The sequence below is a fragment of the Trichomycterus rosablanca genome, chromosome 11, assembly GCF_030014385.1.
Source record: "Trichomycterus rosablanca isolate fTriRos1 chromosome 11, fTriRos1.hap1, whole genome shotgun sequence".
Classification (NCBI taxonomy): domain Eukaryota; kingdom Metazoa; phylum Chordata; class Actinopteri; order Siluriformes; family Trichomycteridae; genus Trichomycterus; species Trichomycterus rosablanca.
The window spans coordinates 35,843,649-35,867,231 of record NC_085998.1 but is presented as its reverse complement, the minus strand read 5'-3'; the positions used below and the strand labels follow the sequence as shown (position 1 = coordinate 35,867,231).

Below are 23,583 nucleotides of genomic sequence, written 5' to 3'. Positions count from 1 at the left end.
TGGGGATTGAACCCAGGACCTTCTTGCTGTGAGGCGACAGTGCTACCCACCGAGTCACAGTGCCACCGCTCTGTTACACTATAAGTTAAAATAACTTATAGTTATATTTGCTTAACTGGTTGACTGGGTAGCCATTGGGCCAGTTAGTTTAGACAACACTTTTAATGCATTAAAATAAAAATACATTGTAGGAATTTTGGCTTGCCTTAATTAAAAACATTAGGAAATGTACATTTATTTTACAATTCAGGCAAACTATGTAAAAAATTATGAAAAATGTTGGTAATCAATAACAAATATATTAAGCTTATTACTAACTAGGTTTTTTTGTACAAAATGATTATTGTACAAACACAACAAACTCAATAATAATAAAAAATCCTCACCTCTGTTTTGTCTGGCATTGGGTTAAATCCACAAAGGTTACAAACTGTGCTCTTGCACTCAGTACATATGTTATAGTTTGGAGGTTCCTTCTTGATGTCCACGTTGCAGAGTGGACAGACTTTTGGAAGAGGTTGATCAGATCCTTTTGTTTTTGCTGCATCTGATGGCGTTACATCACTCAAAGCTGTTTTCTCGACCTGTAATTTTGTTCCTTTGTTCTGTTTAGATGGTGTTTTCGGTATGTCAACAGGTTTCATTTTGAGCGAGTCCTGAGAGGACGTCTTCTGATCAGTACGTGCCGTAGCGGCAGGCTGTGCCACTTCAGATGTCCTGCGCAGGGTGATTGGTGTTGGTACAGTATCAGAAGACTGAGAAACCACAGAACCCTTACGTGAAGTTGAAGGTGAAGTGAAAGGAGAAGTCCCATCCTGTACAGCTGAAGATATCAAATTAGATGCTGAGCTGAAAAGAGACGATCCAAAACCTAGAACCTTTCCAGAAACAGCAGGCTGAGGTGACGGTGATCGAGATCGTGCACCAAAACCAAAGCCAAAAAAGCCTGACTCGTCTTTAGAGGGTTCAGATTTAGGAGGTTTGGAGGTTCCGTCTGTTGTCTTTTGTGCCTCAGGATGTTTTTCCTTGGGGTTCTGTTTCTGCACAGCCTGTTTGGGTGTGGATATATCTAAGGCTTGCTTTTTCTCAGCTTCACTTTGATTCTTCTGGAGCTTTTCATCTGTAGGTGGCTTTTTATCCTTATCTGAAACTGAAGTTTTATTTTTCTGTGTTGATGCTGGTGAAGGTACTTTGTTAGCTTCAAGTCGGGGCTGTGAAGGTGGAGCTTTTGGCGTCTGCTGTATTTGGCAGTTCAGACACAGCCAGTCTTTACTCTGTAGGACCATCAAAGATTATAAAATATTATTCATCTTATTTACTGGCTACAAACGCAGTTTAAACAAGCAAAACATTTATACACTGATTAGCCATAACATTAAAACCACCTCCTTGTTTCTACGCTAACTGTACATTTTATCAGCTCCACTACCATATAAAAGCACTTTGTAGTTCTACAATTACTGACTGTATTTCTCTGCATGCTTTGTTAGCCCCCTTTCACCCTGTTCTTCAATGGTCAGGACCCCCACAGGACCACCACAGAGCAGGTATTATTTGGGTGGTGGATCATTCTCAGCACTGCAGTGACACTGACATGGTGGTGGTGTGTTGGTGTGTGTTGTGCTGGTATGAGTGGATCAGACACAGCAGCACTGATGGAGTTTTAAACACCTCACTGTCTGGACTGAGAATAGTCCACCAACCAAATATATCCAGCCAACAGTGCCCTGTGGGCAGCGTCCTGTGACCACTGGTGAAGGTCTAGAAGATGACCGACTCAAACAGCAGCAATAGATGAGCGATCGTCTCTGACTTTACATCTACAAGGTGGACCAACTAGGTAGGAGTGTCTGCTGTGTCTGATCCACTCATACCAGCACAACACACGCTAACACACCACCACCATGTGTCAGTGTCACTGCAGTGCTGAGAATTACCCACCACCTAAATTATACCTGCTCTGTGGTGGTCCTGACCATTGAAGAACAGGGTAAAAGCAGGCTTAAACAGTATGTAGAGAAACAGATGGACTACAGTCAGTAATTGTACAACTACAAAGTGCTTCTATATGGTAAGTGGAGCTGATAAAATGGACAGTGAGTGTAGAAACAAGGAGGTGGTTTTAATGTTATGACTGATCAGTGTATAAATAAGGTAAATATCTTAGGAAATTCATTGAAATGCTGCCTTGACCAGTCTAAAAATATAATATATTACAGCCCTAAATGGTTAACACGTATTAACTCACCTTTGTTTGTTGTGGATCCGGATTGAATCCACACTGTAAGCATACAACGTTTTTGCACCCAGTGCACGTTTTGTAGTTGAGAGGATCGTTCTTCAGCTCCACCTTGCAAAGAGGACAATTTTTAGAAGGTGGAAGAGTTGATTCCTTCATATTCAATGTCTTTGATTTGTCTGGATTCTTATCATGATGAGCTAAAGACGTTTCCTCCTTGTGTAGACCTTCTTCTTGTTTCTGTACATTTGGTAATTTCACATCTGTTTGCTTTTCTGTAGCTCCATCCTGTGACTTTACTGGTGGTGTTGTGGTCGTCTGAGAGACCACAGAACCTTTGCGAGTGGATGGAGGTGGTGTGGGGGATTTAATGGAACTCTGGGAGACTGATGAACCTTTACGTGATGTCGGTGGTGTCGTAGAAGGTTCATCTTGAACAGCTGATGAGATCAGATTAGACGCAGAGCTAAAAAATGATGAACCAAAGCCGAGAACTTTCCCTGTAACAGAAGACTCATCAGGTTGAGAAGATGGCGATTCAGAGCGAGGACCGCCGAAACCAAAGAAGCTAGAGTTTTCTTGAGGAGGTTTACTCTTGGCAGGAAGTGGTCCAGCTTTTGATGCCTTATTTTGTTGTTGTGTCTCGTTTTCATGCTGTACTCTGGGAGCAGCATTCGTTTGCTTAACTGTAGCTGGATCAGATTTGTTTGGTTGTTTTACTTCAACGGTTTGGCCTTTTTGAATAGTTTTATCAGAAAGACTCGTCTTCTTCTCAGGCAGCACAGTCTCCTTATCTGGATGAGATGAAGATAAAGGCATTTTGATGGACTTTGTTTGAGAGGATTCTTGTGATGCTCGCTGTTTCTGGCAGGTCAGGCAGAGCCATTCCTTCCTCTGCAGGCAAAACATGATAATGTGAATATTTAGAAGCAATAACAGAGTCCTTATATACATGCACTACCATTATACAGTAACCTTATCTTACCTTTGTGTCATGTGGCGCTGGATTAAATCCACAGAGGTTACATACAGTGTTCTTGCACCCAGTGCAGGTGCCGTAGTTTGGTGGGTCTTTTTTAATCTCTGTCTTGCAAAGTGGACAGGATTTAGGTAGCGACGCTGATGACTTGTCAGCTGTTTGCTGGGATTCCTTCACCTCAGTCTTTCCATCAGAAGGTATATTGACCTCAGACGCTTTGCGTGTCGTAGCTGGTGTAGAAGCTGGGGATTCAGACTTTTGAGACGTCTGTGAAACGGAACCCTTACGAGACGTAGGTGGTGTCAAAGCGTCATCCTGGACGGCTGAAGAGATCAAGTTAGATGCTGAGCTGAGGAAGGATGAGCCAAAGCCTAAAATCTTTCCAGAAACTACAGACCCAGTAGGCTGAGGAGATGATGATCGAGAGCGAGCACCACCTAGTCCAAAAAGGCCTGAGTTCTCTTGAGGGGGGTTATCTTTGGGAAGAGATGGCTCAACTTTTGATGCTTGATTTTTATCAGCAGGGACTTTCTTCTCAGGTTCTACTGATGGAGCAGCCCTCTTATTTTGAACAGGTGATGATGGAGGAATTTTGTTTGGCTTTGGCTGACCCTGCACAGAGGATATTTTTGATGCTCGTTGTGTCTGGCAGGTCAGGCAGAGCCACTCCTTTACCTACAGTCAAAATAAAAAAATTATTGTCAAATGTTATAAATTAGCAAAAACAAACCCATTAATATTATTGATCAGTTTAACCTTTCATTTTCGCCGCCAAAATATAGCAATTTTAGTAATGCTTACCTTTGTGTCATGTGGTGCTGGGTTGAATCCACAGAGATTACAAACAACACTTTTGCATCCAGTGCACATGCTGTAATTCGGTGGGTCCTTTTCAATCTCTGTCTTACAAAGTGGACAAGATTTAGGTAGCAACTGTGATGTTTTGTCAACTGGATTCAAGGCTTGGGCTTCTGTCTTTCCAGAAACTGAGCTCTTAGGAGAAGGTGGTGGTGTTGTTTTGAGTGTTTGAGAAACTGTAGATCCTTTACGAGAGGTCGGTGGTGTTGTAGAAGACTCGTCCTGAACGGTCGATGAGATCAGATTAGAAGCTGAGCCGAGTAAAGATGATCCAAAGCCGAAAACCTTTCCGGAAACACTAGACACGGCAGGTTGAGGAGATGGTGATCTAGAGCGAGAACCACCAAAACCAAAGAAGCCCGAGCTTTCTTGAGTAAGATTATCCTTGGCAGGAGAGGGGACAGTCTTTGAAACTTTCTGTTTGGCAGATAATTCAGATACTGCAGCTCCTTTATTTTGAGGAGATTGAGGTGGTTGGATATGCTTAGCCTTTGTTTGAGACTGGATAGGTGATATATCTGATGCTTTCCGTGTCTGGCAGGTCAGACAGAGCCAGGCGTCTCTCTGCAGGTATAATCAGGTAGTTTAAATAGAAGCATTATTTTACAACTGAATTTATTGCAAGCTCTATATGACAGTATGTTTAAAACTACAAAAGGATTTTCTTCACTAAGCATACTCTACCAAAATGTATTAAGGTTGTCTTACCTTGTCATGTTCATGAGGCATTGGGTTGAATCCACAGAGGTTACACACAACACTACTGCATTCAGTGCAGGTCCTGTAGTTAGAGGGGTTATTTTTTATCTCTGTCTGACAAAGAGGACACATTTTAGGAAGACGCTGTGATGATCTGGCAGCTGTTTGATGAGACTGTTCCTTTGCTTTTTCATTAGTAGGGTTTTTGGCCTCCTGAGCCTCAGATCCTTTGCGTAACATAGCTGGTGTAGAGACTGGGGATTCCGTCTTGCTAGTCTGTGAAATGGAACCCTTACGTGAAGTAGGTGGTGTTGTTTTGGATGAAGTCTGGGAAACTGCAGAACCCTTACGAGAGCTTGGTGGCGTCGTGGAAGGCTCATCCTGAACAGCTGATGAGATTAAATTAGAGGCTGAGCTAAAAAACGAAGATCCAAAGCCTAAAACCTTTCCAGAAACAGCGGATGCAGCGGTTTGGGGGGATGGCGATCGAGAACGAGAACCACCTAAACCAAAAAAGCCTGAGCCTTCTAAGGGGGGTTTACTCTTAACAGGTGAAGGCTCAACTTTCGAAGCGTGATTTGGAGCATTATTTTGTACAGTAGATGGTTGCTCATTGGGCTTTTGTGCTCTGTGAGTAGCAGTTAATTGCTTATCCCCGTCTGAAGCAGATGCTTTAACTGACGGTTTGACTTCAGTAGATGTCATGACCTCTTGAATGGTTTTACCAGGAATACTTTTATTTTCCCCAGTATGTTCTGACACAGCAGTTCCTTTATGTTGAGGAAATGATGAAGGAATCTTGTTGGTCTTTGGCTGGGTTGGCATTGAGGATAATTCTGATGCCTGTTGTGTCTGGCAGGTCAGGCAGAGCCATTCCTTTATCTGCAAATAACATCAGAATGTTTAAGGTAGTGATATGTAGAAAGCAGTGATAGATGGTTAAGGTACTGGAATAGCTAAAGCTTAGTTGTTTTTAGATGAAGTGCAGGACAGAAGTACAAGTGATCAAAAGCTCATTGGTTCAAGCCCCACTACTACATTTACATTTTCGGCATTTAGCAGACGCTTTTATCCAAAGCGACTTACAGTTGTGACAGTATACAGTCTAAGCAATTGAGGATTAAGGGCCTTGCTCAAGGGCCCAACAGTGGCAACCTGGTAGTGGTGAGGCTTGAACCGGCAACCTTCTGAATACTGGACCAGTACCTTAACCACTAGGCTACACTGCCGACACTACCAAGTTTCATGCCTTGTATTTGGTCACAAATGTAGGTAACGAAAGGCAATATACACTGATCAGCCATAACATTTAAACCACCTCCTTGTTTCTACACTCACTGTCTATTTTATCAGCTCCACTTACCATATAGAAGCACTTTGTAGTTCTACAATAACTGACTGTAGTCCATCTATTTCTCTGCATGCTTTGTTAGCCCCCTTTCATGCTGTTCTTCAATGGTCAGGACTCCCAGGACCACCACAGAGTAGATATTATTTAGGTGGTGGATCATTCTCAGCACTGCAGTGACACTGACATGGTGGTGGTGTGTTAGTGTGTGTTGTGCTGGTATGAGTGGATTAGACACAGCAGTGCTGCTGGAGTTTTTAAATACCGTGTCCACTCACTGTCCACTCTATTAGACACTCCTACCTAGTTGGTCCACCTTGTAGATGTAAAGTCAGAGACGATCGCTCATCTGTTGCTACTGTTTGAGTTGGTCATCTTTGAGATCTTCATCAGTGGTCACAGGAAGCTGCCCACGGGGTGCTGTTGGCTGGATGTTTTTGGTTGGTGGACTATTCTCAGTCCAGCAGTGACAGTGAGGTGTTTAAAAACACTCACACCAGCACAACACACACTAACACACCACCACCATGTCAGTGTCACTACAGTACTGAGAATGATTCACTACCTAAATAATATCTGCTCTGTAGTGGTCCTGGGAGAGTCCTGACCATTGAAGAACAGCATGAAAGGGGGCTAACAAAGTATGTAATGAAACAGATGGACTACAGTCAGTAATTGTAGAACTACAAAGTGCTTTTATATGGTAAGTGAAGCTTAAAATTTACAAATAGCAATAACAAGTCAACAACATTTGAATATTGGTGCTCATATCTGTTCAACATTATGTGTCTTACCTTTATCTCATGAGGCATGGGGTTGAATCCACAGAGGTTACATACAACACTCTTACACTTAGTGCAGGTGTTGTAGTTCAGCGGGTCTTTTTTAATCTCAGTCTTGCAAAGAGGACAGGATTTAGGTAGCAGTGATGCTGATTTGTCAGCTAATTGCTGAGCTTTCTCTTCCTCAGTTTTTCCATTAGAAGGTGGGTTAGCATCCTTGAGCCCAGAACCCTTATGAGAGGTTGGTGTTGCTGTTGAAGGCTCATCCTTAACAGCCGATGGGATTAAATTAGATGCTGAGCTGAGGAAGGATGAGCCAAAACCTAGAACCTTTCCAGAAACTGTGGACGCTGCAGGCTGAGGAGATGGAGATCGAGAGCGAGCACCACCAACACTAAAGAAACTCATGGTGTCTTTTGGGGCGCTATCCTTGGCCGGGGAAGGCTCAGCCTTTGATGGCTGATTTTTATTAGGAAGACCTTTCTTTTCAGGATTTTGAGTCGATGGTGGAGGAATTTTGTTGGCCTTTGATTCAGCTTGCACAGAGGATACTTCAGATACTCGTCGTGTTTGGCAGGACAGACAAAGCCACTTCTTCACCTGCAGTTAATCAGTTTAATATTCAGAAACCTTTAATTCATGCAAATTACTTGCTTTATAGAATAAAAAAAACATATATATGCATTTTCTCATCTTTTTCTCAACACGTCCAATTGCCCGATTGCGTCATGCTTCCTCTCCACCAATGCCAATCCCAGCTTTGATTGAGGAGAACAAAGCTAACCCACACCCTCTCCGACACATGGGCAGCAGCCGTATGCATTTGTCACCTACACTTTGCCGAGTGCAATGCGAATCAGCACTGTGTACGGAGAGACACACCCTGACAGAACTCTTTTCCCATCTCTGTGCACACGCCATCAATCAGCCAGAAGAGGTTGTAATTGCATTATGAGAGAGTCCCTATCCAACTTTAATATCCCACCCCTATCTGAACAACAGACCAATCGTTGTTCATGTGGCTGCCCAGCCCAGCCGGCAGGCAGAGCTGAGATTCGATACGATGTATTCGAGATCCCAGCTCTGGTGTTCAGAATGTGTTTTTTTTTTTTACCGCTGTGCCACCTGAGCGGCCATTAAAAAACATAATTTCATCAGTGATTGTAGACTGCGTGTAGATTGCGTGTGCATATACGCCCCACAAAAAAGAGCTTTACTTACCTTTGTGTCATGAGGCATTGGGTTGAATCCACAGAGGTTACATACAACACTCTTGCATTCAGTGCATGTGCTGTAGTTGGGAGGGTCTTTTTTAATTTCAGTATTACAAAGAAGACACATCTTAGGCAGTGGTCGTGATTTGTCGACTACTTGTTGGGATTTTGTTTCCTCTGTTTCTCCAACAGACGCTGGTTTGTTTTCCTTAGCATGTAAAGGTCTCTGAGGGTTTTGGGAAACCTCAGATCCTTTGCGTGACGTAGCTGGTGTAGAACCTGGAGATTCATTCTTTTGAGACGTCTGTGAAACTGAACCTTTACGAGAAGCGGGCGGCGTTTTGGATGAAGCCTGGGAAACTTCAGAACCCTTGCGATAGGTCGGTGGCGTGGTAGAATGCTCATCCTGAACTGCGGATGAAATCAGATTAGATGCTGAACTGAGTAAGGAGGAACCAAAGCCGAAAACCTTTCCAGAAACAGAGGGTGGTTGAGGAGATGGTGATCTAGATCGTGCACCACCAAAGCCAAAGAAACCCGAGTCTTCCTTTACTTCTGATTTATCCACCAGTGGTTTTCCAGCTTCCTGTTGCTGAGATTTTTGGACATGAAGTGCACCATTTGGTGCCTTATTTTGCTGGGGCTGCACTTTCTGATAAGCACCAGGTCCTTTATTATCTTGTGGAGCTGTTGCCTGAGGAGTAGCAATTTTCTTCGTAGAGTCCACTGTGAGTGTTTTTTGTTTTGGTGAAGATATTGCAGGAGCATCATCACCCAGAGCTTTCTGCACCTGACAGTTCAGGCAAAGCCACTTTACCACCTGAGAATTCAGAGAAAATTGAAATATTACATCAGATATATACCGACCAGGCATAACATTATGACCACTGACAGGTGAAGTGAATAACACTGATTATCTCTTCATCACGGCACCTGTTAGTGGGGGGGATATATTAGGCAGCAAGTGAACATTTTATCCTCAAAGTTGACGTTAGAAGCAGGAAAAATATGCGAGCGTGAGGATTTGAGCGAGTTTGACTAGGGCCAAATTGTGATGGCTAGTCGACTAGGTCAGAGCATCTCCAAAACTGCAGCTCCCGGTCTGCAGTGGTCAGTATCTATTAAAAGTGGTCCAAGGAAGGAACAGTGGTAAACCAGCGACAGGGTCATGGGCAGCCAAGGCTCATTGATGCACGTGGGGAGCGAAGGCTGGCCCGTGTGGTCCGATCCAACAGACGAGCTACTGTAGCTCAAATTACTGATAAAGTTAATGCTGGTTCTGATAGAAAGGTGTCAGAATACACAGAGCATCACAGTTGCAGGGCTGTTTTGGCAGCAAAAGGGGGACCAACACAATATTAGGAAGGTGGTCATAATGTTATGCCTCATCGGTGTACAAACAGCTAAAAACATTTTATTTGCATAAGCATTTAATTATCCTACCTCTGTTTGGTGAGGCATAGGATTGAATCCACAACGGTTACAAACAGTATTTTTGCATTCAGTGCAGACACTGTAATTCGGAGGATCGTTTTTAAGTTCTTCCTTGCAGAGTGGGCAAGCTTTGGGAACAGGCCGATGATTTTTATCTACCCTTGACACATGTGAGGAACGTTCTGGCGTCTTTGCCTGAGATGGTGATGCTTTGCTCTGCAGATCATCTATATTCCCTGGTGTCTTATCTTTCTGTGCAGTCGATGGTTGAATCCCTGTTCTTGTTGCAGTTGCATTGGCATCACATTGTGATGCAGCAGAACCTTTGTGCGATGCAGGAGGTGTTTTGGTTGCATTGGCAGAGGTCTGAGAAGCTGTAGATCCGTCACGAGAAGTCGGTGGTGTGGACGAAGGCTCATCCTGAACAGCTGATGAGATCAGATTAGATGCTGAGCTGAGGAAGGAGGAACCAAATCCCAGAACCTTTCCAGAAACAGCAGAGACGTCAGGCTGGGCGGATGGTGACTGAGATCGAGCCCCACTAAAACCGAACAAACCTGAATCTTTTTTAGGAGGTTCTGCCTTTACTGGTGAGCTGGGATTTGCCTGCTGATTCGGAGGCTTTTGCTGTTTCATTTCTATTGAACTTGGCTGTTGTTTGGATGTATCTGTTTTCTGTGTGACTGGCTGGTTGGCACTAATCGCTGTATGTCGAACCGTGGGCTGATTTGGGATAGGAGCTATAGCAGATTCTTTCTTCTGGGCTGCCAGTGGTTGGGGTTTTTTTGGAGAAAGTCCTTGTGGTTCGACTCCTTTTAGTGCCCTCTGTGTCTGACAGGTTAAACAAAGCCAGTCTTTTCCCTGAAAAACAGTGATAGTGTATTTTTTATTAAAATTAATGTTTACATATTCCTTATTTTGTTATAACTGGTTTTCTCGGGGACCTGGGAAATTCATCAGTTAGTTAGTGATTTTATTTAATAATGCTAAATGCTGCCAAATGAATAAATAATAAGGCATTGCACATTTTTCTATATTATATAACACTAATGCATAAACACGAACATGCAACTATGTAGAAGAGCAACCAGCCTTTTACTGTACATATGCTTAAGTTTTACTCACTCACTCACTTTCTTAACCCATGCAGACACGGGGAGAACATGCAAACTCTGCACAGAAAGGACCCGGACCGCCCCACCTGGGGATCGAACCCAGGACCTTCTTGCTGAGAGGCAACAGTGCTACCCACTTAGACACTGTACCGCCCACTTGAGTTTTATCACAAATGAATTAATCGTGACGCTGCTGACAATACTGACATCACTCTGGAAAGTTAATTCCACCCTAATCCGAAGAAAGAATTTCATTGTACTGTACAACTGTATACGTGTATATGACAAATAAAGTATATCTTCTTCTAATCCCATTTGGGCTGGGATATTTACATTCAAATTTACTATAATGATATAAAAAACAGGGATGATTTATGAAACATTACTTAAAATGTACATATTTTTCTAACACATATACAGGTGTAGAACAGAATTTAAAGCTGCAGTCCTCCTGGAGCTGTTTAGATAGCACATGTTTTTGTGATCATCCACAATAAAGTTAAAAAATACAGTCATTACACAACAGCTCACTTGGGGCCTATTTAATTTGATAATCATATTGCTAGCTTGGCTGAGCATACAGACATCAGATCTTATTTCCCTTCATTAGTAACTAAACTCCAGCTTCAGTGTGTGCAAACAGAAGAGATACTTCTCTACAGTCCACAAGTGACCCAGTCCAAATGTTTGTACAGAGTTCATACTGGCTTATTTTGTCATTCAATTTCAGCATCCACACACATATTTATTTATTATTTATTTATTCTGAGAGACAGTTTATCTTTTCTCATTAATCTAGAATGGGTATATGGAGCCGGTGGTGGTTCGGGAGACCCTAATCATTTAATAGAAACCTTTCGTTTGTTTATAATGTCATGCAGCTAATCGATAAATTAATATGAAGTTCTATCATTTAATTAAGTGGGTTTAAATCTGTAACAGGAACACTGGTAGCACAGTGAGAAGATCACACCCTCATTCATTCACGCTTACATTTAGTGGAAAATTAATTGCAGCACAATTACAAATTGGCATGACTTGGACGGAAAATGGGTAAAAATCGGGTCGATGAGAAACTCTCCCGTATGTACATGGGTTGAATTTTAAAACTCTACACAGCCACTAACTAAACATTATATCTTTTATTACATTTAATGATGACCGACTCAAACGGCAGCAAAAGATGAGCGATTGTCTCTGACTTTACATCTACAAGGTGGACCAACTAGGTAGGAGTGTCTAATAGAGTGGACAGTGAGTGGACACGGTATTTAGAAAACTCCAGCAGCGCTGCTGTGTCTGATCCACTCATACCAGCACAACACACACTAACACACCACCACCATGTCAGTGTCACTGCAGTGCTGAGAATGATCCACCACCTAAATAATACCTGCTCTGTGGTGGTCCTGACCATTGAAGAACAGGGTGAAAGCAGGCTAACAAAACATGCAGAGAAATAGATGGACTACAGTCAGTAATTGTAGAACTACAAAGTGCTTCTATTTGGTAAGTGGAGCTGATAAAATGAACAGTGAGTGTAGAAACAAAGAGGTGGTTTTAATGTTATGGCCGGATAGCACTGCTAAGATTTATATCCGGGTCTCATAACACAGGTTGGCTAGCGTAACATACCGCTATGCCAACTGAGAACCCATTTTACAACATCACTTGCATTTAATGGCCCTAAACTGTGCTAGACTAAATTGAATTTCTGTTGTAATGTCATAAATACTAAAGAAAACATTTTTATAATGATATTGGTGTCAAAAGATTCAAATTGATTTTGATAACTATGTAAATGTATAGTGTAGATTGTAAAAAAATTGCACTTTTTAAAGGGAAAAAAATCTATGATATCTACAAATATCCGTCTTATATGTTGGACATAACATGTATACTCTCATACCTCAGTAACATTTCATCAAATGTACTCAACCACCTCACTGATCACCAGTGTGTAACCAAATAGCCCCAGAGTCCTTTGCCAGCCTTTACCCAAAGCAGAAGAGCTCAATTACAGCACAAGGTGTCAGCTTTCTGTTTGTTGAAACTCCCTAAAATATAGAACAACCATTTAAAATCTGGTACAAGGTGTTCAGGACTACCAGATGAAGATTCAGTGAGTGGTGGGAGCTCTACTAAGGTGTTTCCATCTCTACAGCACGTTCACATTATTGAGACAACTTTCTGGTCCCATAATGAACCCTTTTACTAATCAACTCTGCATTTTCCCACACATCCAGTATGTGGTTAAATAATAAAGACATTTTAAGTCAGTGCATAAAGGACAAAAAACTATTTTGTTTGCTTGGTCGATTACAACTGACATATAAAAACATGCACAGAGCATTTGGAGAACCTGCCAAACATTCTTCTGTATTACATATTTAAGTATTGGTGCTTAATTGTCATTTGGGAAATCTGACCAAAAATGTTGTAATGCTGACTAGGTCCCCACATTACATGAAACTAACTATAAAACCACAGCTGTGTTGGCCTCTTGTCCAGCATTAATTTGGAAATACTAATGTGAATGTTAAGATTGAAAATGTTTTTTTTTTTTTTGCTTACTTCTGGCTGATGAGGAATGGGGTTGAAACCACACTGGATGCACACAATGGAACTGCACTCAGTACAGGTATTGTAGTTCGAAGGATCCTTCTTGAGGTCCGTCTTGCAAAGTGGGCAGGCTTTTGGAACGGTTTTTGGACTGGCTTTACCTGCTTTAGGAGACTGTTGAGAAGTCGGTTGCTTTGCTGTTTGGTCTACAGTTGCTTTGTTTGGCTGAGTTCCATCTGATTTCTTTTGCTCTGGTTTTTGGGTTGCAGGGTGCTTGGGGGACTCCTTACAGCCCTCTGACCCTTTGTGGGGTGTAGGAGGTGTGTTTATAAACTTGACAGGCGTTTGAGAAACACTGGACCCTTTACGAGAAGTTGGTGGAGTAGTGGAAGGCTCGTCCTGTACAGCAGATGAGATCAGATTAGATGCAGAACTGAAAAGGGAGGAGCCAAAGCCTAGAACCTTCCCAGAAACAGCAGAGGCAGAGGGCTGAGGAGATGGTGATCTGGATCGGGCACCTCCAAATCCAAAACCAAAGAAGCCAGATTGCTCCTCGGGTTCAGTCTTGGTATGTGTGTCAGACTTGGCAGGTGATGAGGCATCTTTTATTCTTTGCTGCTGAGAAGATTTTTGCTGTGGAAGTGAAGCTGAGCTGGGATTGGTTTGATCTGATGGAGCTGAACTGGAATGCCCTGGTGGTTTCTGACTTTCTAAGACTTTATTTTGTTGGGGTGAAGATGGGTTCAAAGATGTACTCTGTGCAGAATCCTTTTTTTGTGCTGTTGATGGACTTGACGGGTTGGGCTTTTTGTTGGCGGCGGGTGGTTTTGTACCTCCGAGAGCCCTCTGCATCTGACAGTTCAGACAGAGCCATTCCTTAGCCTGTAAGAACAGGATATAAACTTCACATTAATTTACATCTATCTATTACAAACTTCTGACATAAGCATAGATACAGAGTGTGAGGCAAGCGTATGAACTTAAAATAAATTATAGCATAAAACCATTTCTTAATTGTTCTTAGTTTTACGTGTCTACAAATTCATGTGGTCTGTTGCCAGGTTTGTAAAAAATAAGTAAAACTGATAAATTATCTCGAGAAAAAATTTGAATCTGAATGGTCAAACTGCACTTTTATAACCATAAAATGTGGATGCTTGAGTGACAGTGATCTAATGTGCTAGCCCACCAAGGCATGACTCTTCATACTCCATATGATTATTTGTGAGACTCCACCTCAGTCAGGGAGGGAACGGTGCAAACAGCAGATAAGGTGCAATTATTTTCTTTTTTTATCATCACTAAGATGGATATAATTATTAAGGATTATACAGAACTAATAAAAGGGGGCTAACAAAACATACAGAGAAACTACAGGACAATTACTGGACTACAGTCAGTAATTGTAGAACTACAAAGTGCTTCTATATGGTAAGCGAAGTCGATAAAATGGACAATGTGTGTAGAAACAAGGAGGTGGTTTTAATGTAAAAGTAATGAAAAAAATCAGGCACATGATTGACCACCTATTAACACCCATGCTGAAGTGAATCAAATAATGTGTAATGAGTAATCAAATCAGTAATGAGTCAGATTCCCAACAACTCTACCTTTTTGTGCAGAATCTAATATAATCATCCCTTATAGGCAAATCCATAATTAAGAAAAGCAAATAAGTGCAATAAGTGTTTGGCGTGAACACACTTGGTAAATTGAGACCTTAGGCTTGTGCACCAGTTCTATACCCAACATGGAAATCTTACACATCTTGTAAATTGCACTTATAAAACAAACACCAATAGCTCAGTGCATCTGGCCCTAAAGGATAATAAGACAAAAAATATTTAATTGCTAAGAATTACTCACAGATGCATCTGGAGGACTGAACCCACACATGCTGCAGACGACCGATTTACACTGAGTGCAGGTGCTATGGTTGGGTGGATCATTGGATTTCAAATTAAGTTCTGTGTTTTTGCAGATTGGACAGAGATTCTTTCCCCCTGGATCAGTCGCTTTAGCTGTTTTTACTTGTTGAGTCGCAGGTCCTGGAGTGCCATGCTGCTGCGTTCCACCCCTGCCCGTTCCCTGCTGTTGAGACCTTCCTCTCCCGACTCCTTGCTCATGTGGTCCACCCCTACCAGCTTCTTGTTGTTGAGGGCCACCTCTCCCAGCTCCCTGCTGCTGGGCCACACCTCTGCCCCTTCCTTTCTGTTCCAGGCCTCCTCCTGGTGGCTCATGTCCACTTCGCTTTGAAGGCCCTTGAGTTGCATGTTGTCCATTCCCTTGTTGTTCAGGAAGTTTTTGTTTCGAAGGCCCCTGCTGTTGCTTGTTCTTTTCAGCCTCTGCGTCATCCCCGAACAGGCTAAACTTGTTCACTGCAGAGGACATGGCACTCAGGGGGTTCCCTCCACCCAAAAAGTTGGAGGAGAACATGGTGTCTGGAGGGTGCAGGGCTGAAATGGGAAGGTTGGGGTTGGGATAAAGTCCTACATCTGGTAGGCAAAATCTTCCATTAGGAGGTAAAGTGAGGGCAACAGTGTAGTAACTGCTCCGGTGATTTCGGAGGCCAGTGGGGGATTTTCTGTTTTCTTTATTATGTACAACTCACTTCAGCAGGAACATCGCCTAGAGGCAGAGAAAATAAGGTTTTCAGTACATTAAATTCTTCGTAACACCTAATTGAATTGAAAAAATCAGTTAGACTTTGAAAAATAGTATAATATAATATCAGGAAAATTAACATATACATACACTATATGGCCAAAAGTATTTGGACACCTGACCATGAGCTACTTGGACAATATTAAAACAGAGTGATTTTTTAAGATATAAAGACAGTCACTCTTCTGAGAAGTATTTTCACAATCCATTTTAATTAATGTATGTATGTGGGGGTCATGACCATTGAAGAACAGCAAGAAATGGGGTTAACAAAGCATGCAGAGAAATAAATGGACTACAGTCAGTAATTGTAGAACTTGTACAAAGTGCTTCTATATGGTAAGTAGAGCTGATAAAATGGACAGTGAGTGTAGAAACAAGGAGGTGGTTTTAATGTTATGGCTGATCAGTGTACATTCAATGATTAGAAGAAGTGTCACAATACTTTTGTCCATATGGTGTAAAAACAAATGTACACAAATATAATTCCACAAAAACACAACCTAAAACGAACAGAGCACTGAACTGATTGGCTACTCTAAATTACTCCTAGATGGTATTGAATAAATAAAGAGGTAAGTAAGAGCCGCCCAGCAATTGAATAGTGCCCTGGTCAGGGTGTATTTCTGCTTTGTGGGCATTTTATTTATATACTTATTTATTAATTTATTAATTAATTTATTTATTTACTCTTTCCAGGTGACACCACACCCACCACAACAGGAGTCAGTCCATCACTAAGCCTTATACCTTTATTTATTTATTTATTTACACATAAGAGGTGGGGCTTAGCAATACACCCACATACTGTATACAACCTGACAGCATTAATGTCTAATATGAAAAGACTGGGCTCTATCATCTACCATTTATAAGGTCAACATAACTGTGTTATATAATATTGTTATACACAGAATATTTTTGTATAGAACAAATTGAGCATGACGTTTTTGTATACCCACAACATGCAGTTATCTAAAAACACAGCCAATAAGAATTAAAGTAAATGAATGTTTCAACACATCACAGTGCTCCATACAGTGGACTACTATCACTGACTTACGTAATTGTAATGATATTTAAATCAATAAAACAACAAATTGTGCCTTCTTATCTAATCTTGCAAATGACAATCAACACACGTTTGCTTCATGTAATCTGAGTAAGTACTGATAGGACGCCTACGGGGAATTAAAGGCTGGCATCTTATTGTGGGGGAAGGGGTAATGAGACCCAGCGTTTGAGAGCATGAGTCCAGCTGCTGTGTCGTCACACTGATGTGTTTGCATGTCGTACAATGAGGACTGTGACCACTGAGTAAAAGCCCAAAAAATCATCATCACCATCATCATCATTCTTTCCACCAGGACTGCACAATGCACTTGTTTTCAGCATGTTCTCCGTGTATTTGTGTGATTTTCCTCTGAGTATCCAAAACATGCAGAAGATAAACTGGCTATTCATAGGTGTTATTTCCTCATAGAGGGAGTGAATGTGTGAGTGCATGTAGGCCTGTGATGGATTGGCATCAGACTCATCGTTACCCTGACCAGAATTAAAGTGGTTAGTGGAAAGAAATGAATGAAGACTAGGAAACAGGTTGTTTAAGTCTGTTGGAGTGTAGCTTTCTGTTCAAGTTAAACTTTTATCTGCTGTTAGCTGGGTCGTCATAATGTAAGTTTGTGAGGTATAACATCTATACATAAACTTCAAACATATGCCTTTAGCTATTGGTTAAATATCACTGAACATCTCACCAATGTAGGTAAATACAGTATCTAATACTGAACAACAACCAGCTACAACAAAACTTAGGACTACATCAACACACGATCAGGTTTGATATTTATTTATTTATTTATTAGGATTTTAACATCATGTTTTACACTTTGGTTACATTCATGACAGAAACGGTAGTTACTCATTACACAAGATTCATCATTTCACAAGGTCATATCAAACACAGTCTTGGACAATTTAGTATCTCCAATTCACCTCTCTTGCACGTCTTTGGACTGTGGGAGGAAACCGGAGCACCCGGGGTAAACCCACACAGGCACGGGGAGAACATGCAAACTCCACACAGAAAGGACCCGGACCGCCCCACCTGGGGATCGAACCCAGGACCTTCTCGCTGGGAGGCGACAGTGCTACCCACTTAGCCACCGTGCCGCCCGTCAGGTTTGATAATCTAACCTAGCTGGTTAAATTCAGCACAGATTGTGGGTTTGGGACCTGACCTGGGTCTCTTCACCACTGGTTACTGACTGTCAAGAATCTGTGAGGAGTTCTGTCTGCATCCTACCTGCCTAAAAATGCAGAAGGTAGACTGGCTAGTCTAAACTGCCAGTGAGTAGTAGTAAGTCAGTGAGTAGGTGTGTGTGTGTTCCCCTGCAATAGACTGGTATAGAAAAAAGTATTTTCCTGTCATGCGCCCAGTGTTTCTAGGTGGCGCCAGACCCACCGCGATCCTTACCAGGTTGAATCTGTTAGTAAAAATAACTGAATGAACTAATAAGTAATCTCACGTATAATCTACACATCTACAATATCAGTTCATAAGACCACAGCACACCTTCAATGCGAACAAATCAGACCTATACTACTACTACTACTAATACTACTACTAGAATGTGCGTCGAGACAAATTGTTCAACAAGCTAGGCTTTTTATAAAACCTGGTTGATATATTTAACAGAATGGACTGTAAGATATAAACGCTTGAAAGCTCAAGTATTAAAAAAATGAAGCAACTAAACGAGTCGAATATGACAGTAAGTCGAATATTCGGACAAGAAAACGCACCTTCGAGTTGACTATCACTTTCATCATAAGCAAACAAACAAACTCCAGATTAAATGTTAAATGTGGTAATAACAAACATGCAATCCATTTAATTTATATGCTGAATATATAAGCTGGTGTAAGAATCTACAAATCTACACAGACACCTGAAATATCTGCCACGATTAATTAAAGCAGATTTAATAGGAACTTCCTATAAAAGCCGTCAAACACACTGTGATTATGGCTCCTTCTTATAATCATGAATTTCTGCTGTTTTTGCTCTTTGCCCTTGAACATTAATAGGTTATAAGCGTGTCAGGGCCGAATCACAGCTCAGCCATCAACAGCCGCATCCTACCAGCGGCTCCTCATCCTCACCGCCTGCAAAACACCGCTTACTGCTGCTCATTATTATATCATGTGCTGACTTCAAATCATTAAACGATGCATTAAAAATAAATGTATGATCCAAACCTCTCAGCTGTGTCCAATTTCAGAAAGCTGCCCCATTATTTCCCTCATTTCTGCTCGGTGATGTTGAGCGGACGGCCGCTTCATCGCTCTGAGCTCCGTGATGCTGGATGGAAAGCTCACCGCGGCTCCAGTTTCCACTACTGCGCATGCGCCGGAAAGGACAGGTGATCCGCCTCACTCTGACTAGAATTAAAGGGACTAAACCGCGCATCCTGTGAGCTGGTTGTGTTTTTTAATGGTTGAAGAAAAATGCACTGAATCATTCTGAAATGTTTTATTGACCGACCTCTATTACTATTATGTTTCATAATTTTAAATGCATTCACCTTCAGTAGCCACTTATTTATTTATTTATTTATCTATTTATTAGAATTTGAATGTCATGTTTTACACACTGTGGTTACAAGTTTAATGTCAAACACAGACATGGACAATTTTGTATCTCCAATTCACTTCACTGGAGCTCCCGGAGGAAACCCACACAGACACAGGGAGAACATGCAAACTCCACACAGAAAGGACCTAGACCGCCCCACCTGGGGATTGAACCCAGGACCTTCTTGCTGTGAGGCGACAGTGCTACCCACTGAGCCACCATGCCACCCCAGTAGCCACTTCATGCAGACCAGGGTCAATGTTTGTTTGTTTATTAGGATTTTAACGTCATGTTTTACACTTTGGTTACATTCATGACAGGAACGGTAGTTACTCATTACACAAGGTTCATCAAGTCACAAGGTTATATCAAACACAGTCATGGACAATTTTGAATCTCTAATTCACCTCACTTGCATGTTTTTGGACTGTGGGAGGAAACAGGAGCTCTCGGAGGAAACCCACACAGACACGGGGAGAACATGCAAACTCCACACAGAAAGGACCCGGACCGCCCCACCTGGGGACCGAACCCAGGACCTTCTTGCTGTGAGGCAAAAGTGCTACCCACTTAGCCACCATGCCGCCCCAGGGTCAATGTGGGTCCAGACAAGGTCCCACTCACCCACCCACATCTATGGAAAATATAGAGTAGTAGAATAGCCTTTCATTCAGTCATTCTCTCTAACACCTTTATATTGGTTAAAGCCACCGGGACACACTGGGCAGAGGGCAAGAACACACCCTGGACATGGGTGCCAAGGGGTGCCCTGTATTGCCCGGTCAGCAACTTTTTAGTGGTGCAACTCTTGCACCAGCAGCAGAACCACTAAACATCAGACCAACCAATAAAACTTCAATCAGCTTGAAAGGATTTGGTTATGCAAAAGTGCCCAATATCAGCAAAGTTCTTGATAAATTGGCAGTATTACAACACTAGTCCCAAAAAACTTCTAACCTGGAGTGTTTAGGATCGGCCATTCACAAACTGCTAGGGACTCTGCAGGGTCTATGGCCATTATTCACTTAAACATAGCTGGGCTATTACAGAGCCTGAGCAGGAGAACGGTGAATTCTCAATCTTTTGCCAAGACTTAAAGCAACAGCTTGAAACAGCAGTACCTGCCAATATCCACTTTGCAGATTCAGTGAGCTGAACCAAGCCGACCAAGCTGACGACCAGTCCACTGCCTCATCGATATAAGGAAGGGTAGAAATCTTTTTCGTGACAGCATTCAGCCACCAATCGTCCACACATCATCTTAATGAATCATCCTTCGTTTTCTTTGCCAAGATGACTAGAGATGCCCACAAACTTTCAGCTGGCTGTATGATGCCAGTGTTGGCCATGTCCTGTACCATCCTGCCCACTTCCAAACAGAGTGTCAGGATGAGATCGTGAGCTTGCTTTTCTTTGTTCGCAGCATCCCCAGAATCAATGTCATACATTGCACAGTAAGTTCTGTCACATCTGTGTCCCAGTCAGCAAAAAGCTCAGTTTAGTTCTGCGCTGTCTCACTGAGCTCAGATGAATCATGACTTCGACCATCGTCCATCTTTTTTTATTCTCGACTTTTCTTTTTGTGCCAACTCATCCACCGCCAGCGTCACCACTTTTCGGTTTATTTTAATCGTACCCTGCTATTGAATGGTTTGGCTAGTCTGAGCTGTTGTTGTGGGCGTGCTGCCCAGTCCTCAAAATTTCTCCTCAGAGCCATGGGTATGTGCCACGTTCCCCTAACAGCATCTTCATGTCCTTTGCTGGTCTATTTTTGGGATCCTTTTAACAGATCTAAAAGAATAAAGCTTTTACTATTAGAAAACAACACAGGCAAGTGTAGCCTAGTGGTTAAGGTACTGGACAAGTAATCAAAAGATTGCTGGTTTAAGCCCACTACTGCCAGGTTGCCATTGTAGGGCCCTTGAGCAAGGCCCTTGACCCTTAATTGCTTGGACAGTATACTTTCACAATACTGTAAGTTGCTTTAAATAAAAGAGTCTGCTAAATGCAGTAAATGTAACACGTTTGTTATGGAGGAACTCCATTTTTCCTTGACAGAACTGTAACCTGAACCCCAATAAACAGCATCAGAATGAACTGGAATGCAGATTATAGGGTTATATAACATCTATCTGACCTGACAAATGGTCATGAATGGATGCATATACTCAGACACTAGCTAAAGTCTTATGGGAAGATTTTCCAGAAGAGTCAAGGCTGTTTTAAGCACAAAAAATTGTGGACAACTGCATATTAACTGCCCATGATTGTGGAATGAGATGTCTTTCAAGCTCATGGTCAGGTGTCCTATTACTTTTGGTCATATAGTGTAAATCAAATAATGCAACTGACACCAGACTGAATTTCATAGTTCATAACATAATCTCTGAAAATCTACTTATTTTTTAGATAGGTCACTGCAGTAAAAATGTCCCATTTCCTTGAGTATAAGTGTACAGATTCATATCCAGTCTTGAACATTCGAGCACGAGCTGAGAGAGAATCCCACATCTATGGTGCAATACCTCTGAACGTAAACAGAGAGGCTGCTCTGTTTAGAAGCGAGTGGAAATCTATTAAAACCCAGAGCATGTGCGACACTTCATGGTGTCGTGAGAACGCGAGCGCAGAGCGTGAGTCGTGCAGGATCTAAAACCCCCACTCTCCACTCCCACTTGGCGTGTGTATCATATTCCGGGGGAGGCTGTGGGCGATGATGGTCATTTGTTGCGTCACACGTGGAGTTGTATGAATAGCAGGAAGATGGAATCATGCTCGTTTTCTCTCTGTTTGTGGGTGTGTATTCGTGCAGCCAGAAACACGTCCAGGTTTAATTACTGCTCGATCACTGACGTAAAACGGTATCACTTTTATACATCCAGATTATGATTTAGTCTCTGAAGATCTTGCTCATGGTTGACATTTAGAAATATCAGATGTATTTCTGGTAACCAACTGATTCCTTCCTGTTCACATGCATGTTCGTGTTTTAATAGTGCTATATCTGTACACTATGGCCATAAGCATCTGGAAACCCTATTAATAATTATGAATAAAATAAATTCGAGGTATATAAAATAAACAGCCATGAAGAAAACGCTGCATCCCAAATCACATCCTACATCACTAAATTATTTGATTTGCTTTTTAAAAATAGCAGTATGTGATATGTATCCCAATTAACCCCATAATTCCCCCATCTTTCCTATTCCCCTTTGTGACTGTATGGGCTAACACAAGCTTCCCCTAACTGTTGGTCAAGCAATATAACAGGCAGCTAAATACACTGGAGGGAGGGGCGCTAACTGTCCTATTCACTATATGTAAGCTCACAGATGGCCTACATTGACTTCTGTATATTTGAATAATAGGAAAGAATTGAGGGTGCTCAGGTGGTACAGTGGTCTGTTACGCTTGCCCACCATTGCTGAGACCTGAGCTTGAGTATTTAGTGGTGGGATTGGCTGCACAGACATGATGAGCCGTCCAAGGTATGCTCTGTCCAAGGTATTCCTACCGTGTGCCCAGTGTTTTTCAGTGGAATTGGACTTGCCATAACACCTGATCGCCTAAAATCAAAGCAAACAATTTTCTGTTGCACCTTCTAGATGTACATGTGTTTTGACAGAGCCGTATGCAAGTATATGTCAGACGTCAAAACAGAGCTAAAAAGAGGCCAAATATTGTGACCCTGAATCGCAGGTGCATCAGTCAAACAATAAAAGAGTAAATACTGTATGTTTTAAAGAAAATACCATGGTGCATATGTCAAACGAATTCGTGTTTGCAGGTTAAAGCTTACTGACGATGACAGGTGGCACGTTACAGGATAAGAGCTAAATGCCACAAAAAATAATTACAGTATTAAACGAGCACCTTTTTGACCCTTTTACAACAAATAAATCTCACTTTGAATTTATGACAGCTTACACTCGCAAGAAAATGGTATGTGTTTCAGAAAATGTTTGTTTACCCAGTCATGTTGAGGTCAGTCTCTCACCTGACCTGGTTTATAATTAATATTTCCCATTCTTAAGTGAATTTAATAGGGT

General features: G+C 41.9%; 1 protein-coding gene across 1 annotated transcript in view; it reads right to left on the bottom strand.

The window, feature by feature from the left end:
- Positions 1–20,694, bottom strand: part of pclob (piccolo presynaptic cytomatrix protein b) — a 78,531-nt gene extending 57,837 nt beyond the window's left edge. Inside the window, exons 1-11 of the mRNA XM_063004354.1 lie at positions 20,653–20,694; positions 15,097–15,858; positions 13,243–14,112; positions 9,563–10,414; positions 8,127–8,939; positions 6,918–7,505; positions 4,785–5,657; positions 4,020–4,640; positions 3,225–3,893; positions 2,249–3,133; positions 387–1,274 (exon numbers count right to left, since the gene is read on the bottom strand). Coding sequence (XP_062860424.1) covers positions 387–1,274; positions 2,249–3,133; positions 3,225–3,893; positions 4,020–4,640; positions 4,785–5,657; positions 6,918–7,505; positions 8,127–8,939; positions 9,563–10,414; positions 13,243–14,112; positions 15,097–15,666 — 7,629 coding nt within the window. The 5' untranslated portion in view covers positions 15,667–15,858; positions 20,653–20,694. The remainder of the gene's footprint in view (positions 1–386; positions 1,275–2,248; positions 3,134–3,224; positions 3,894–4,019; positions 4,641–4,784; positions 5,658–6,917; positions 7,506–8,126; positions 8,940–9,562; positions 10,415–13,242; positions 14,113–15,096; positions 15,859–20,652) is intronic.
- Between the last annotated feature and the right edge of the window lie 2,889 nt (positions 20,695–23,583).